Raw genomic sequence first — 14,434 nt, forward strand, 5'->3', positions numbered from 1 at the left:
AATCTGTTTAAAACACTGGTTCCCAACCGGTGGTCCGCGGACCCCTAAGGGTCTGCGAGAACTAAATTAAGGTCCGCGAAACAAAGTTATAAACCCATAATAAATTAATATTTATGCGGGCGGCGAGTAAAAAGGATACAAGCTCAAAAATCACATTGATTTTCAATTAAAAGTTTTCTATTATAAAAAATATATTCAAATATTATTCTAAGTTTAATGTTTAACTAACAGTTATGATTAAAGTTTATTTTCAAATTCTCTGAATTTTTATTCTGAACCTTGGGGTCCCTGCACCAAACAAAAAATTCCTAGTGGTCCCTGGTCAAAAAAAGGTTGGGAACCACTGGTTTAGAACATGGCCATATCTTGTCTTTCTTCCATCTTATGCATCCCTAAAATGGCTTCCCACTGTGGGAAACTTGGGCATAAAAAGACTCGCTCAGGAAAAAAAAATGATGGGAGATACATAGCTTTTCCTTGACTCGCACAAAAGAAATTCACAGAAAGGGCAGAACCAGGACTCTACAAGGAAATCAAAGACATCTCACATGGCACTGAAAGAATATCCCAAATTCCAGGTAACTAACGTGGTTGCCAAGGCAGGAACAGGAGCCAGAAAGGTTACTGAGGGTTTCAGGAGGCAGCCAGAGCCCCCGTTCCTGCCCCATGAGGAGGCAGCATCATTGGAGGCAGGAACATGGATTTCAACTTCCCAGACATGCTGGCAATCTCCGGGTCCTGAGATTCGTAAGATTTTATCAAGCGGGCAAATTTAAGGACTCCTAGGAAAGAAAGAAGAAAACGAACATGAAGCCCACTCACCCTGTGAGGTAGGTGGGGCTGAGAGAGCTCTAAGAGAACTGTGACTAGCCCAAGGTCAACCAGCTGGCTTCATGTGGAGGAGTGGGGAATCAAACCTGGTTCTCCAGATTAGAGTCTACCGCTCCAAACCACCGCTCCTAACCACTACACCACACTGGCTCTTAGCAATGCTTCCAGATGTGTGTACATCATACCTGTGATGAATCTAATTGGCACAGGTTGATGTACACACACTGATATATTTATAAAGGTAAAGGTCCCCTGTGTAAGCACCGGGTCATTCCTGACCCATGGGGTGACGTCACATCCTGACGTTGACTAGGCAGACTTTGTGTACTGGGTGGTTTGTCATTGCCTTCCCCAGTCATCTACCCTTGACCCCCAGCAAGCTGGGTCCTCCTTTTACAGACCTCGGAAGGATGGAAGGCCAAGTCAACCTTGAGCCAGCTACCTGAAACCAACTTCGGTTGGGATCGAACTCCGGTCGTGAGCAGAGCTTGGACTGCAGCACTGCAGCTTACCACTCTGCGCCACGGAGCTCTCTATTTTTATAGGTAGCCTGTATTCCCAATGCCACACCCGCAACCAACCTTCCCCATCATTACTGAAGCCATAGGCTTTGATCACATCCTGTTGGATCTGGGTGGCCACAGGAAGCAGGAACTGTAACATCTTGCCCATGTCGTTGCCGGCGTTCTCCCTCGCCTCCTCCAGGCGTTGGGCATTCTCCGGCGCTCCAAATGCCTTGATCACTTCTGCCAGGACCACTAAGGGAGGAATGGAAAAGAAAAAAAGGGAACACTCATCAGGCATCCATTTATTTCAAAGACAGTTAAGTACAAAAGAACATAACAAAAGCCCTGCTGGATCAGACCCAGGCCCATCGAGTCCAGTAGTCTGTTCACACAGGGGCCAACCAGGTGCCTCTAGGAAGCCCCCAAACAAGACGACTGCAGGTAATATCAAGACTGTCTCGGGCTCCGTTCTCAGCTGGTGCGTCTTGACTGGTATTTGAAGAAGAAGAAGAGTTGGTTTTTATACGCCAACTTTCTCTACCTTTTTAAAAGGAGAATCAAACCGGCTTCCCTTCCTCTCCCCACAACAGACACCTTGTGATGTAGGTGAGGCTGAGAGAGTTCTGGGAGAGCTGTGACTAGCCCAAGGTCGCCCAGCTGGCTTTATGTGTAGGAGTGGGGAAACCAAGCCAGTTCACCAGGTTAGCGTTCGCCACTCACGTGGAGGAGTGGGGAATCAATCCCGGTTCTCCAGATTAGAGCCCACCGCTCTTAACCACTACACCGTGCTGGCTCTCGGGATTCGGGATGGACTTGAGCAGGTCTTTGAATTTCCAGGAAGGGGATAGAGATGTTTTTTCTCCCTCTTCCGTAATGCTAGAACTAAGAGTGACCCTATGAAACTGACAGGCAGTAGTTTGAGACAGAGAAAGGGAAGTAAGCCCTTTAAAGCACTTAACAGCGTTGGATCCTCATACCTACGGGACCACCTTTCCCGTTACAACCCCCCCACACTTACTTTGGTCCTCTTCTAGGGACTTCTTGCAGGTGCCCAGGCCGGCTCGGTTACCTGTCACCAGGGGAAGGGCCTTCTCAGTTGTGGCCCCTACACTGAGGAATGCACTCCTCAGATGACGCCCGTGCCCTGATGGACTTGTGTTGTTTCCGCGGGACATGCGAGGCAGAATTGTTCAGGCCGGCCTTTGCAGCGTAATCCACAGCTTTGGGGTGCTTTGTTAGTGGAATGGCGCTAGCCACATATTTCAATAGTGTGATATTTTAATGTTAATATTTTATATTAGTCATCTGTTTTTATGTTGGTTTTTAAAAACTCATTTATACTCTTTCAATGTTGTAAGTCGCCGCAAGACCCCTTTGGACGAGCGACGACTAAAAAAATCCAATAAATAAATAAAATTTGAAAAATAATAAGTAGGACTTCATGGACAATGGAATTTGTGGAGCTCACGGCTACAAGGTATGGTGATGGCCACTGGTGCAGATAGGATTTAAAAGGGGGTTGGGACAGAGGTCATAGAACCATAGAGTTGGAAGGGACCACCAGGGTCATCTAGTCCAACCCCCTGCACAATGCAGGAAATTCACAACTACCTCCCCCACACACTCCAGTGACCCCTACTCCATGCCCAGAAGATGGTCAAGGTGCCCCCCCTCTCCTGAACTACCTAAGGTCATAGAATCAGCATTGCTGACAGATGGGATGCTCTAGGCCACTGGTTCCCAACCAGGGGTCCGCGAGAACTAAATTAAGGTCCGCGAAACAAAGTTATAAACCTATAATAAATTAATATTTTCAATTAAAAGTTCTCTATTATAAAATATATATATTCGAATATAATTCTAAGTTTAATGTTTAACTAACAGTTATGATTAAAGTTTATTTTCAAATTCCCGGAATTTTTATTTTGAACCTTGGGGTCCTTGCACTGAACAAAAAAGTCCTAGTGGTCCCTGGTCAAAAAAAGGTTGGGAACCACTGCTCTAGGCAAAGCTTCTTAAACTATGGGTCGCAACCCCATATGGGGTCACGTAACTGAATGTGGGGGTCATGAAAAATTTGTGAACAGTAAATGGTAAAATTATACGTATACCAAATAATTGTTTTAAAATAAATTTCTTTATGATTTATTATCAGGAAATGTTTGATATGTATACTTATATACCCGGGGTCGCGAGAGGAAAAGGTTTAAGAAGCCCTGCTCTAGGCAGATCCTGCATTAAGCAGGGGGTTGGACTAGATCAGGGCTTCTTAAACTGTGGGTCCAGACCACTGGCGACCCGTGACCCACAGTTTAAGAGGCTCTGATCTAGTCCAACCCCCTGCTGAATGCAGGATACGCCTAGAGCATCTCTGACATCCCACAATACACCTGGGGTAATGGAGCAGAACTTCCCTGCCAAAGGAACCGCCTTCCTTGGCAACCTCAATCAAAATGCACCCATACTTATCCTCCATCCTAGTAAGGCGTGCCCTGCACAAAATCTTGTCGGCTTCGGCTCCTCTCCGTTGCAACGCTTCCGGCCCTAGATCAGGGTTGCCAGGTCCCTCCGCCACGGGCGGGAGGATTTTGGGGGCGGAGCCTAAGGAGGGCAGGGTTTGGCGAGGGGAGGGATTTCAATGCCATAGAGTCTAATGGCCAAAGAGGGCATTTTCTCCAGGGGAACTGATCTTCATCAGCTGGAGATCTCCAGCTGGCACCTGGAGGTTGCCAACTAGAGTTTCCAGGACCCTCTTCACCACCGCTGGGAGGTTTTCAGGAGCAGAGCCTGAGGAGGGTGGGGTTTGGGGAGGGGAGGGGCTTCAATGCCATAGAGTCCAATGGCCAAAGAGGCCATTTTTCTCCAGGGGAACTGATCTCCATCAGCTGGAGATCAGTTGTAATAGCGGGCGATCTCCCACTAGTACCTGGAGGTTTAACTCAAAGAAAAACAGCCAAGCTCATATATGAAGAATACAATACAGACAGTTGAGATACCAGACAAAAAAGACTGGATAAAAAAGATGCTGGAATTGACCGAGATGGTGAAACTTACAGCTTTGATAAATCAGAATGATAATGTACAATTTTGGGGGGAATGGGAGGCTTGGAGAACTTACTGTGAAAATCATTTTTTAACGGGACCATTTAAAGGATACTCCTTGATCTAATCCCTTATTTATACTTTGTATTAATTTTTATATTAGGTATTGATTTAATAATGTTGGATAAGATAAGAACAGGTTAATTAAAATAATATTGGGATTAGTTCCGTTAGCAAAAGTTTATACAATTCATTTTTAGATGGAAGAGGGAGAGGGGGAAGTCACTTTATGTTAAATTAGAGATATTATTGGTTTTTCTTTTTATTATTACTATTATATTGTTTTTGTTGATATATTAAATGGAGAAAATAATAAAAATGATAGGTATTGATTTAATAATGTTGGATAAGATAAGAACAGGTTAATTAAAATATTATTGGGATTAGTTCCGTTAGCAAAAGTTTATACAGTTCATTTTTAGATGGAAGAGGGAGAGGGGGAAGTCACTTAATGTTAAATTAGAGATATTATTGGTTTTTCTTTAATATATCAACAAAAATGATATAATAGTAATAAAAGAAAAACCAATAATATCTCTAATTTAACATTAAGTGACTTCCCCCTCTCCCTCTTCCATCTAAAAATGAACTGTATAAACTTTTGCTAACGGAACTAATCCCAATAATATTTTAATTAACCTGTTCTTATCTTATCCAACATTATTAAATCAATACCTATCATTTTTATTATTTTCTTCATTTAATATATCAACAAAAACAATATAATAGTAACAAAATGAAGAAAATAATAAAAAAATATTATTAAAAAAAAAAGAATACAATACTTTGTTTGCAAAAATAGGGGCAAAAAAATCCACGCCAAAAGGACGACGTGAACGCAACTGTATCAACGGCTAGGAAAATAACATGCAAGATACATTCCAGGAAACAGTCTGATGGCAACTCAGTATATTTTTCTCCAGGGGAGCTGATCTCCCTTCGGGCTGGGGATCGGCTGTCCTAGGCGGGAGATCTCCAGCGAGCCCCTGGAGGTGGCATCCACTCACCTTTGGCTTGCTCCGCGCTCAAGGAGACGGGCTGCGCCTGGGTGGACGAAGCCACGGGCCGCTGGAGGCTGGACATCGGGGCCGCCGGGGAAGGAGCCGGGAGGCCGGGCTGGGCTGGGCCGGCCAGGGGGGGCGGAGGGCGGACGCCACGCCCGGGGGGGGGGGGAGAAGCCTCCTGCCTGCCTGCCTGCCTGCCTGCCTGCTGCTGCGCTTTCAAGCGGCGCGGCGGCCCCGCAGCCGCACCGCTGCAGGCTCGATCCCCGGGCAGGGCTGAAGCGGCGCGACCGGCCTGTCCCCACCCCCAAGCCCCACCCGCGAGCCGTGTGAACGCGGCCGTCTCCGCCTCCTTACTTCCGCGCTGGAAACCGGATTTAAAGGGGGAGCCCAGCCTCCTTCTCCTCCTCCTCCTCCCGCCCGGGCATGGTCTTCTTGCCGAGCCTTTGCAAAGCCGGGGCGAAGAACGGGGTTGGCTTTCCAAGGGGACGGGAAGTATCCCTGATTGGCCGCGGCTGGCTAAAGGGAGCCTCCATGTTCAGGAGCAGTGATCTGAACGCCAGTTTGGGGAGGGGAAAGAACAACAGAGGGGCGGTGTCGCCTTTAGAGTCCAAGGGGGCGAAAAGTATTCATAATTGGCCGAGGCTGGCTAAAGGGAGCCTCCATGTTCAGGCGCAGTGAACTGAACGCCAGTCGGGGAGGGGAAAGAACAACAAAGGGGCGGTGTCGCCTTTAGAGTCCAAGGGGACGAAAAGTATTCATAATTGGCCAAGTCTGGCTAAAGGGAGCCTCCATGTTCAGGAGCAGTGAACTGAACGCCAGTCGGGGAGGGGAAAGAATAACGGAGGGGAGTCCAAGGGGACGAAAAGTAGTCATAATTGGCCAAGGCTGGCTAAAGGGAGCCTCCATGTTCAGGCGCAGTGAACTGAACGCCAGTCGGGGAGGGGAAAGAACAGAGGGCCGTCGTCGCTGAAGGGAGCCTCCATGTTCAGGCGCAGTGAACTGAACGCCAGTCGGGGAGGGGAAAGAACAACAGAAGGGCGTCGTCGCTGAAGGGAACCTCCGTGCTCAGAAGCAGTGATCTGAAAGCCAGTTGGGGAAGGGAAGAACAACAGAGGGGAGTCCAAGGGAACAAAAAGTATTCATAATTGGCCAAGGCTGGCTAAAGGGAGCCTCCATGTTCAGGAGCAGTGATCTGAAAGCCAGTTTGGGGAGGGGAAAGAACAACAGAAGGGCGGTGTCACTAAAGGGAACCTCCATGTTCAGAAGCAGTGAGCTGAAAGCCATCGGGGAGGGGAAAGAACAACAGAAGGGCGGTGTCACTAAAGGGAACCTCCATGTTCAGGAGCAGTGAACTGAAAGCCAGTCGGGGGGGGAAAGAACAACAGAGGGGCGGTGTCGCTAAAGGGAACCTCCATGTTCAGGAGCAGTGAACTGAGAGCCGGGAGGGGAAAGAGCAACAGAAGGGCGGTGTTGCTAAAGGGAACCTCCATGTTCAGGAGCAGTGAACTGAGAGCCAGTTGGGGAAGGGAAGAACAACAGAGGGGAGTCCAAGGGGATGAAAAGTATTCATAATTGGTCAAGGCTGGCTAAAGGGAGCCTCCATGTTCAGAAGCAGTGAGCTGAAAGCCATCGGGGAGGGGAAAGAACAACAGAAGGGCGGTGTCACTAAAGGGAACCTCCATGTTCAGGAGCAGTGAACTGAAAGCCAGTCGGGGGGGAAAGAACAACAGAGGGGCGGTGTCGCTAAAGGGAACCTCCATGTTCAGGAGCAGTGAACTGAGAGCCAGTTGGGGAAGGGAAGAACAACAGAGGGGAGTCCAAGGGGATGAAAAGTATTCCTAATTGGCCACTGCTTGCTAAAGGGAACCTCCATGTTCAGGAGCAGTGAACTGAGAGCTAGTCGGGGAGGGAAAAGAGCAACAGAAGAGCGGAGTCCCGTTTATGCGCTTCTCGAAAGCATCCGGCTGTCCGGGGAATTTTGGACTGGATTGTCCCTTGTTCGGGTGTCTCATGAATATTGACTGAAGTCGTCCCTCCTTCCTTTTCTTGAGGAGGCCTCCTTATTGCACAACTCTTCATAGGGACTAGGGACCTGATTAATATTGTACCCGCAGTCTATAAACCGGGAAACCCTTGCTCGCAATCCCCAAGAACTCAGAAATTCAATTTGAGCAAACCATAGTCCTCAAAACTCATAAAGGAGCCCCCAAATAAATAATAATGCAAAAGTAATGTTGGGTTAAATAAACTGGTCGACTTTGAAGGGTTGTTTTGTGGGTCTATCGATTGCAATAGCCGTAAAAGGGTTTCAGTGTTTAGGGGGGAACGTCGACGTGAGTATTGCTTGCTGTTCAGAGTAGTAATACGAAACGGAAAGGTTTTAAGTTTAATTGACAGTTCTGAGCGCGACCAAGATTAATAACAGAAAAGATGGTATTACCAACAATGTTATTCAATGCAACTGCCTACTATTTTTTTAAAGGGTACCTTTCAATCAGAAGGAGATTGAGACTGGGAAGGGCAGCCATGAAGGAGCTAGAAAATATTTTGAAGTGTAAGGATGTGTCACTGGCCACCAAGAGCAGGTTAATTCATGCCATCATATTCCCTATTACTATGCATGGGGTGTGAAAGCTGGACAGTGAAGAAAGCTGATAGGAAGAAAGTAGATTCCTTTGAAATGTGGTGTTGGAGAGGGTTACGGATTCCATGGACTGCCCAAAGAACAAACCAGTGGGTTGTAGATCAAATCAAGCCTGAACTGACCCTAGATGCTAAAATGACTAAACCAAGGCTATCGTATTTTGGCCACATTATGAGAAGACAAGAGTCACCAGAAAAGACAGTCATGGTAGGAAAAGTTGAGGGCAGCAGGAAAAGAGGAAGACCCAACAAGAGATCGACTGACTCAATAAAGGAAACCACAGCCTTCAATTTGCAGGATCTGGGCAAGGCTGTGAAAGGACATTTTGGAGGACTTTCATTCATAGGGTCGCCATGAGTTGGATGCGACTTGACAGCACTTAACATACATACACACACACACACACACACCTTTTAAGATTTCCATTCCTCTCTTATCCTTTTGCATTGCGCCCTTGTATGCCAATAAGAGACCCAACAAGAGATGGATCGACTCAATAAAGGAAGCCACAGCCTTCAGTTTGCAAGATCTGAGCAAGGCTGTCAAAGATAGGACATTTTGGAGGACTTTCATTCATAGGGTCGCCATGAGTTGGAAGCAACTTGAGGGCACTTAACACACACATGCCAATAAAGGTATAATTTAGATTTCAATAACAGAAAAGATGGCTGCGGGGAAAAATAGGAAACACCAAAGAGCAAAGTTTCAAATGGATAAACAAACATAAAAATGATGGGGTTAAAATAATAAGCACTAAAACATTTGCAATCTGATTTTAAACTACGTTTGCGAGGCTCTCCGCTACAGCAGAAAGCCTACTAGACAAATACAAAAAGAGCTGAAATCACTAGCTAGGAAAGCGCCAACGGAGTTCACCCTCTGAAAACGGAGTACGACTCAGGTTATGGTGAGCAGTGCATTAAAGCCAGATCTTGCCCCTGTTGCTGTTTTAGCCCCAAATTACGCCTTGTGTTTGAAAAGTACTCACCTCCTGCAAAATTTACGGATTCATCCCTTTAAAAAGCAAGATTGAGGACAGTTGAGCTGATATGCTAATCGGTTCCATTTCATTGGTCACCGCTATCGAAGCCACGCCCCCCAGCAGTGCGGAGCGGAGGTAGCGTGGATAAAGAATTCAGAATAAATTTCGCAGGGGAAGGCGAGCTTCTTAAAGCGACAGGCAGTTTGTGAAAAAAATCCTCCATCCAGTTCTTTCCCCTTCGGGATCAGATGTAAGGAGGAGCCGGGGCTGTAGAGACTGTGCACAAGTTTGATGGCATTGCAAATCGCTTTTTAAAATGGTGCCCGAATCCAATTATAGCACCACCTTAGCATGCAGGATACTATCCAAGGTTGCTAACCTCCAGGTGGTGGCTGGAGATCTCCCGCTATTACAACTGATCTCCAGCAGAGAACAGTTCACCTGGAGAAAATGGCCGCTTTGGCAATTGGACTCTATGGCATGGAAGTCCCTTCCCCTCTGCAAACTCCGCCCTCCTCAGGCTCCACCCCAAAAAATCTCCAGGTATTTCACAACCTGGAGCTGGCAACTCTAATACTATATGGAAAAATCCACCACCCAACCTATGTCTTGGGTGGTGATTTTGCTTCTAAGCCACTGGTTCCCAACCAGGGGTCCACGAGAACTAAATTAAGGTCCGCAAAACAAAGTTATAAACCCATAATAAATTAATATGTTCAATTAAAAGTTATCTATTATAAAAATCTATATTCAAATATTATTCTAAGTTTAATGTTTAACTAACAGTTATGATTAAAGTTTATTTTCAAATTCTCTGAATTTTTATTTTGAACCTTGGGTTCCCTGCACCGAACAAAAAAGTCCTAGTGGTCCCTGGTCAAAAAAAGGTTGGGAACCACTGTTCTAAGCAGCTGAGCCCCGGGGCAGGCAGTGCATAAACTGACTCTCATAATGAACCTCAGAAAAGCCCTGCTGGATCAGACCAAGGCCCATCAAGTCCAGCCGTCTGTTCACACAGTGGCCAACCAGGTGCCTCCAGGAAGCCCTCAAACAAGACGACTGCAGCAGCACCATCCTGCCTGTGCTCCTCAGCACCTAATATAATAGGCATGCTCCTCTGATCCTGGAGAGAATAGGTGTGCATCATAAGAACATAAGAAAAAAGCCCTGCTAGATCACACCACGGCCCATCGAGTCCAGCAGTCTGTTCACACAGTGGCCAACCAGGTGCCAACTTGACCTAACACACATCCTCATGAGCCCGGCATGTAACAGAAGGTGAGACATGGAAGCCACAGTCTAGTATATAAGGAACAAATAACCTTACAGGGAGCTTCATTATACTAGAAGGGCTTTTATACATTTTTTACTGTTTATTATGATACAATATTGTATTAGGATGTGTGCTAAATTATAACTCTATGGCTGACCACTGAGGAAGGCCTTCCCAGGCCGAAACGCATTTGGTCCTTTTTGGATCCTACTTTGGTCAGTGTTAAATTGTGCATCGCAGGTGTTTAAGTGTGCATATATTGAACGTTGAAAACCTTGCCTGTGCTAGAGGCCTTATGTTTTTAACTTGACTGTGCACCTTATTAAAATTTATATATTTGTAATTTTAGCATTTTTCAGCCCAACTTCTTCGGTTTGGAATCAGCATTTTGGTTGAGTTCCATTTGGTCCCCCCCTTTTTTTTTGGGTTCAACCGGGTGCGTCCTGGAAGTGCACAAAGCGACTGCAGCAGCATTGTCCTGCCTGTGTTCCACAGCACCTAATATAATACGCATGCTCCTCTGATCCTGGGGTATGCATCATGACTAGTAGCCATGGATAATGAACATGTCCACTCTCCTGTTCTATTTGCCATGCATGGGCACTGGGGCCACGCCACCGATCACCCTCCTGAAGCAAACAATGCCACCCAGCTATCGGGCTGCCTCCACCCCTCCGAAAGAGCTTGCTTTTTGCTGTGGTGCCGCGGTACCTTGTCTGTGTGCTGAACGCAGCCAAAATCACAACTGAGTATCGTAGAGGCACATAGGTGTGGATCCAGTGTGGTAGACTGACTGTAGGGCTGGGTCCAACATCCTCCCCCCACCCCGCCACAGTGCCACAGTGGTCGCACCAGTCCCACTCCATAAACCTAACCTTCCTCACAGGGTTGTTGTGAGACTACAATGGGGAAAGGAGAATCACATGACACCAGTCTGAGATCCTGGGAGGAAGGGCTGGATTAAAGCGCACCGGGGTGGGGCGGTGGCTCAGTGGCAGAGCATCTGCTTGGCATGCAGAAGGTGCCAGGTTCAATGCCCGGCATCTCCAGTTCAAGGGCCCAGGCAAGGAAGTGATGTGAAAGCCTCCGCCTGAGACCCTGGGCAGCCGCTGCCGGTCTGAGTAGACAAGACTGACTTGATGGACCAAGGGTCTGATTCAGTACAAGGCGGCTCCATGTGTTCGTGGGTAGACAGCTTCTGGGGCTATGTCCCAGACCCCTCCACTGTGTCTACCCTACTCAAGGGGCCAGTGTTATTTCTTTGCATCACAGATTTCTACGATGGCCTCCCTATTTTCCCAACGGCACTCTTTTCAGTTCTGTTCCAGCCATTGCTCTGCTGCTCCAGCCAGGGGTTTACAAACATAGGATAGATGTCACGTTTGATTACTCAAAGGTACCATTGGAATCAACATGGGCAGAACATTCCTGGGAAAATTCACCAGAGGTGAGAGTCCAAGTGTTAAGGGGAGCATTAAGCTGTTTAGCTTGGAAAGAAAACGGTTAAGGGGAGACATGGTAGAGGTCTATAAAATTATGCATGGTTTGGAGAGAGTGGACAGGGAGAAGCTTTTCTCCCTCTCTAATACCAGAACGCGGGGTCATCTGCTGAAGCTGGAGGGTGGGGGATTCAAAACAGATAAAAGGAAGTATTTCTTCACACAACGCATAGTTAAACTGTGGAACTCCCTGCCCCAGCATGTGGTGATGGCTGCCAACTGGGAAGGCTATAAGCGGGGAGTGGACATATTCATGGAGGAGAGGGCCATTCATGGTTATTAGCAAAAATGGATACTAATCATGATGCATACCTATTCTTTCCAGTCTCAGAGGAGCATGCCTATTCTATTAGGTGCTGTGGAACACAGGCAGGATGGTGCTGCTGCAGTTGTCTTGTTTGTGGGCTTCTTAGAGGCATCTGGGTGGCCACTTTGTGAACAGACCGCTGGCCTTGATTGACTAGTAGCCATGAATAGCCCTCTCCTCCCTGAACATGTCCACTCCTCTCTTCAAGCCTTCCAAGTTGGCAGCCATCACCACATCCTGGGGCAGGGAGTTCCACCATTTAACTATGCGTTGTGTGAATACTTCCTTTTATCTGTTTCGAATCTCTCACCCTCCAGCTTCAGCAGATGACCCCGTGTTCTAGTATTATGGGAGAGGGAGAAAAACGTCTCCCTGTCCACTCTTTTCAAACCAAGCATAATTTTATAGACCTCTATCATGTCTCCCCTCAGCAGCCTTCTTTCCAAGCTAAACCACCCTAAGCGCTTTAACCGCTCCTCATAAGGCAATTGCTCTAGCCCCCTGATCATTTTGGTTTCTCTTTTCTGCACCTTCCAGTTTCCGGATGTGTTTTTAATAATCATGTTTTATATATATGACCGCTGGGGAAGGCCCAGGAGGCCAAAACGCATATGGTCTATCGGTCATTTATATTACGTGTTATCATCCGCTGTGTTGAATATTTCTGTAAGTTTGTACTGGTGGTTTTATATGTAGCCTGTGTTCCAGGCCTTGTGTTTTTATCGTATCTATTGTGTACACTTAATATAATTATTTTATAAGCAGTTATAGTTTCCAGCTCAACCTTTGAGGCTCCTTGCATACCTCGCAACAAGAAAGCAAAATCTCGGATCTCTCGAGTAATAGTAGCTCACCGCTATGTGTGTGTGTGTGTGTGTGTATGTGCATCAAGTCACTTCCAACTAATGGCGACCCTATGAATGAAAGTCCTCCAAAATGTCCTATCTTTGACAGCCTTGCTCAGATCTTGCAAACTGAGGGCTGTGGCTTCCTTTATTGAGTCAATTGATCTCTTGTTGGGTCTTCCTCTTTTCCTGCTGCCCTCAACGTTTCCTAGCAAGACTGTCTTTTCCAGTGACTCTTGTCTTCTCATAATGTGACCAAAATACGATAACCTCAGTTAAGTCATTTTAGCTTCTAGGGTCAGTTCAGGCCTGACTTGATCTATAACCCACTGATTTGTTTTTTTGGCAATCCACAGTATCCATCACACTCTCCTCCAACACCACATTTCAAAGGAATCTACTTTCTTCCTATCAGCTTTCTTCAATGTCCAGCTTTCACACCCATACATAGTAATTGGGAATACAATGGCATGAATTAACTTAACCTTGGTGGCCATTGACACATCCACTCCCCAATTCAAGCCTTCCAAGATGGCAGCCATCACAGCATCCTGGGGCAGGGAGTTCCACAACTTAACTATGCGTTGTGTGAAGAAATACTTCCTTTAATCTGTTTTGAATCTCTCACCCTCCAGCTTCAGCAGATGGCCCTGCTTTCTAGTATTGAGGGAGAAAAGCTTCTCCCTGTCCACTCTTTCCAAACCATGCATAATTTTATAGCCCTCTATCATGTCTCCCCTTAGTCGCCTTCTTTCCAAGCTAAACAGCCCTAAGCGTCCTAACCGCTCCCCATAGGACAGTTGCTCCAGTCCCCTAATCATTTCGGTTGCTCTTTCCTGCACCTTCTCAAGCTCTGCAATATCCTTTTTTTAGGTGTGGTGGGTTACACAGCTAAAGGGAAAGAAGGTGGCATGGTATAGCCCACTCTCATGAGTTCTTGGAAGCTAAGCAGGGTCGGTATGGGGATGGGAGACCCCCAAGGAAGGCTCTATAGAGGAAGGAAGTAGCAAACCAGCTCTGCTCCTCACTTGCCTTGAAAACCGCTTGTTGGGGGGGTCGCCATAAGTTGCTTGCGACTTGATAGCAATTGTGTTCATACGTACACAGTTGAAGAATAATGAGGAGAGCAGGAAGCTGTTCCTGTTGACAGCTGAGGACAGGACTTGCAATAATGGGTTTAAACTGCAGGCAGAAAGGTACTGCCTGGATATTAGGGGGAAATCTTTTACAGTAAGAGTTGTTCGACAGTGGAATCAGCTCCCTAGGGAGGTGGTGCGCTCATAAGGCAGTTGCTCAGAATTTTTTCTAGCTCCTTCATAGTTGCCCTTCCCAGTCTCGGCTATGCAAACTCCTAATACACCAGAATCACTTTGGGGAAGGATTTTTTTGCTTTGCTTTTTTGGGGGGGGGGGAATCGAGTGTGTAGGGAGATTCTTCTCCC

General features: G+C 46.7%; 1 protein-coding gene and 1 non-coding gene across 2 annotated transcripts; both read right to left on the bottom strand.

Annotated features, from left to right (window-relative positions):
- Positions 1–632: 632 nt before the first annotated feature.
- Positions 633–5,522, bottom strand: C4H12orf57 (chromosome 4 C12orf57 homolog). The gene is made up of 3 exons (XM_056848345.1): positions 5,447–5,522; positions 1,413–1,589; positions 633–782 (listed from the first exon to the last, which is right to left on the bottom strand). Exons 1-3 carry the CDS (start codon positions 5,520–5,522, stop codon positions 634–636), a joined length of 402 nt encoding a protein of 133 aa, XP_056704323.1. The 3' UTR covers position 633.
- A 3,354-nt stretch (positions 5,523–8,876) lies between these two features.
- On the bottom strand, positions 8,877–8,937 carry LOC130477219 (U7 small nuclear RNA). The gene has a single exon (XR_008933307.1). It is a non-coding gene; the product is annotated as a U7 small nuclear RNA (small nuclear RNA).
- Between the last annotated feature and the right edge of the window lie 5,497 nt (positions 8,938–14,434).

The sequence above is a fragment of the Euleptes europaea genome, chromosome 4 (genome assembly GCF_029931775.1).
Source record: "Euleptes europaea isolate rEulEur1 chromosome 4, rEulEur1.hap1, whole genome shotgun sequence".
In the NCBI taxonomy this organism is placed as follows: domain Eukaryota; kingdom Metazoa; phylum Chordata; class Lepidosauria; order Squamata; family Sphaerodactylidae; genus Euleptes; species Euleptes europaea.